The 3,772-nt window shown below is 39.2% G+C and overlaps 1 protein-coding gene across 1 annotated transcript; it reads right to left on the minus strand.

Annotated features, from left to right (window-relative positions):
* Positions 1 to 1,901: 1,901 nt before the first annotated feature.
* Positions 1,902 to 3,392, minus strand: LOC131073345 (LRR receptor-like serine/threonine-protein kinase ER1). The gene has a single exon (XM_059213667.1). The coding sequence runs from the start codon at positions 3,351 to 3,353 to the stop codon at positions 1,980 to 1,982; it is 1,374 nt and encodes a 457-aa protein (XP_059069650.1). The 5' UTR covers positions 3,354 to 3,392; the 3' UTR covers positions 1,902 to 1,979.
* Between the last annotated feature and the right edge of the window lie 380 nt (positions 3,393 to 3,772).

The following is a 3,772-nucleotide window of genomic DNA, read 5'->3' on the forward strand; positions in this document are numbered from 1 at the left end:
CTTACTAGCGATCGTCCATTCACCTCTTTCTCTTCAAAGCAACTTAAGAGCGTTAGCCATGGTTTCCTTATTGGAGGGAAAAGATCAACATATATAGTTATGCTTTAACCAAATTTTTTAGAGTTGGTTACACATAGGGTGTCAGGATTTCTTTCGGGGTGTTCATCGGATCCACATCATGTGAAATAGGATGACTAGGGTTTAGTTTTCTATCTACATTTTAAGTGGCAAGGCTAATGTTCAGTGTCAAACCTGGTAGCTCTAATACCATATGTAACAACCAAAAATTTTAGAATGGAAATTTTTATTAACTATTAACTATTCTACTAAAAAAAATTCATTTCAATTACGTTTAGATGAAAAATGAAATAGTTATTAATTAACTTTAACTTCAACTAACTAACCATTTCAGTAGAAAGGAAAAATAACTAACATCAAATCAACTTTAGATTTTTAAGAAAAGAAAGATAATGGTTAAGAGTTTATATAATAACAATCTTTTTGAAAAACTTATGTAGAAATCATTACTACTGGGAGAGGGAGAGCATCATCAAGGGTTTTTCCGCTCAACAATGGACATAAGTCCCTCCCGCCACTTCATTCTGGAAGGGCTTGACCCTTCACAAAGGTAGCATATACAAGAAAATTGAGTTAGTCACATCTGTGTGTGTGTGCATGCGCGCGTATGTAAATATGATACTTTCCCTCCCTCTTGAGGGTGTTGTGGTTCTTGCAAACAATTGGTCACAAGAAAATTGAGTTAGTCACATCTTAACCATATTGTCGAGTTCATAAAATACTGCTAACTAAATAACTTCTTTCATAGAAGAAAAAAACAATGTCATTGATTAACTAGAACAAAGCATAATAAGCATTTTTTCAAAATCAAGAAAGACTTGGATGTAACAATCTTTAATCTAAAAGATCAATTGCTTAAGATATTATTCTTGTTAAATTTCTTACCACCCCATCCATTATTATTTTGATTTTTCAAGTTATAGTTACAATATATAGACTTCTAGACAGATGACTAATATTTCAATTAATTTCTTGGTATGACTATATCAAACATTAAAATTCTTTGTTTAATTTATACATGGATCTACTTTGGTTGACATGTCATGTTTTATTCTCCATGAGGCCTTGTAGGCATTGACATTGACAATCTCCATCTATTTGTTAGTAAATTTTATGTATTGGATCTATGTAAAAGGAAGATAAATAGGAGTATTAAGTATGAGATATAGAGAAGCTACCCATAGTCAAAATAGTTAGAGCCTAGTGAAAATTTTCCCTTGAAACTTCAACATCTCTACAATACATATCTTAACTTTGAGGATGTGATAATCCAACCTTCAAGTTACACTAAGCTCTAAATGCCCTACACTTGGATGGTCCGTTTGGCATATATACGAGTTTGTTCACACCCCTTTGTCTAGAGATTGATCACAATAATCCTTATGTGCATTGTATTTGGTAGATTTGTTGAGTCTAAAACTAGAGACTATTTTATTTTTAGATGCTCTAGTTAAGATTAGATGTGATATTTTTGTCTCTTTAAAGACTTGAATAATTCTAGTAAAACCTTTATGACTTATGAGTATCATATAGACTTAACTCTTTTATTCAAAATACTTGACCTTCACAAATATTTTACTAAAGACATTGCTTCCACAATAAATAAATAAATAAATAAATATATATATATGAATATTAAATTCTTTTATTCACAATATTTACAAATTATAGATATCTTTACACATTTTCTCTGAAATGCATACATTTATTTATGAATGCTCAGATATTAATATTTATATTAAAACATTTCTTATTATTGTTAATAGCTTTGAACACGATACCCCCGTAAAGACGCTTCAAAATTTTATTTGCATTTATTCTTATGCGCTCCCCTTCCATCAAAGGTTCGACACATGGAAATTTGGCAGAGAATTCTTTATTAAGAGGAGGTACAGGGATTACTAACAGGGCCCAAGAGGTAATCCACAAAGACACTTGTTATGGGAATATGAAGATACAGGAAACCCGTTCAGCGGCTTCCCTTGTGGAATCTCTCCGCACAGGTGATTATAGCTCACGTTCAGCTGGCTCAGATTCGTTAGATTTAACATCTCCGTGGGAATTTTTCCAGTCAGTCCATTCTTTGACAGATCCAAAGTCTTCAAATCAGTCAACGTGCCAATAGAAGATGGAATGCTTCCATACAGCTGATTTGAATGGAGATCCAGAGTCTGCAACAGGCGGGAGAAATTGACTCCGATGGAGAAGTCATATTTGAGTTGATTGTTTGACAAATTGGCGTGGCTCAAGAACGTCATGGTCGCGAAAAACTCCACTGCACTGCCGCTGATATTGTTGGCAGAGAGATCGACCGAAGTGAAAAACTGGGCGGCCCTGGGCTTCCAGTCCTCGAGCCCCGTGTCAATCCCACACCCGGCCAAACTGATCTCGAAACCGAAGCTCGCATTCATGATCCAGGTGGGAATATAATTACCCAGCTTGAATTCATTGTAAGACAAGTCCAAGAAGCTAGGAAGCAAACGCAGAGACGGAAGCGGGTTCGTGAGCCTGTTTCCGGAGACCTTCAAAGTACCCAGTTGGGTGAGCAGAGTAAAAGAGGTCGGGATAGGGCCTTCGAGGAAATTTCTAGAAAGATCCAGATCACCCAATCCTGAAATGTTGCCCAGGGACGCTGGAATGTAGCCCTTCAGCTGGTTATCCTCCAAATGCAGCGCCGCCAGTCTGCTCAAACGACCGAGCGAGGAAGGAATTGTGCAGGCCAGCTTGTTGTTGTTCAAAGACAGAAAAGCAAGCTCCGGAAGGTTTCCATAAGATGAAGGAATTTTTCCCACCAGGGCATTATGCGAAGCGTCCAGCAGAAAGAGAGTTTGGATGGAGCCGATGGACTCGGGTAGAGAACCGTATAAGAGGTTGTTATTCAGTCTGAGCATCACCAACCGGCTCAGGTTCCCCATTGCCTGGGGGATTGTGCCGGTTATCCGGTTTTCTTCGAGTTCCAGCGTGTCCAGATTGGTCAGCGTTGTAATGGCCGGCGGAATGATCCCGCGTAGCCTGTTGCCGCCCATCCTGAGTATCCTCAGCTTGCTCAGCCTGGTTATCCAAGATGGCATTTTGCCGATAAAATCGTTCTGCGATAGATCGAGCGTGTCGAGATGTTGCAGGCGGGCGATTGCATTGGGGATTTTTCCGGTGATTTTTTTCCACGCCGGAAGACGGATGTAGAGAAGCTCCGTGAGATCGCCGATGGATTTGGAGAGCGTGCCGGCCATGTAGATGGTGGTGTTCAATGGATCGAAGGAGCGCAGATCGATCATAATTACTTTGCCTGTGTTGAGATCACAGCCCACTCCGTTCCAATTGCCATGGCAGCAATCGGGTACTCCCCCCCACGAGGTCAGGACGCCCGTTGGGTCTTCTGTTATGCCTGCCTTTATTTTCAGCAGGGCTTTTCTGTCTGCTTCGTTACATTGTGCATCTGCTGCAACACGACTTAAGCACAGGGCATATATTATAAGCAAGGCTAAGAGCTGCATTACAGGGCCCATGGATTCACAAGAATAAAGTTAACTTGTCCTGAATGAAGAAGATTGGCTGGTCCATACATTTGTAGTAAACCCAAGAAATTTAAAAATAAAGAGATAGTGGGAATACGTATTTCCGTGCTCATGAAGGATGGAAATTGCGTAAGCTTGAGGCATTTGTATGAAGCACGATAGAGTTTTTTTTGAATTTT

Source organism: Cryptomeria japonica, chromosome 10, assembly GCF_030272615.1.
Source record: "Cryptomeria japonica chromosome 10, Sugi_1.0, whole genome shotgun sequence".
Taxonomy (NCBI): domain Eukaryota; kingdom Viridiplantae; phylum Streptophyta; class Pinopsida; order Cupressales; family Cupressaceae; genus Cryptomeria; species Cryptomeria japonica.

Coding starts and splice junctions, on each gene's coding strand:
- LOC131073345 (XM_059213667.1), bottom strand. CDS start 3,353: ATGATCGATCTGCGCTCCTTCGATCCATTGAACACCACCATCTACATG.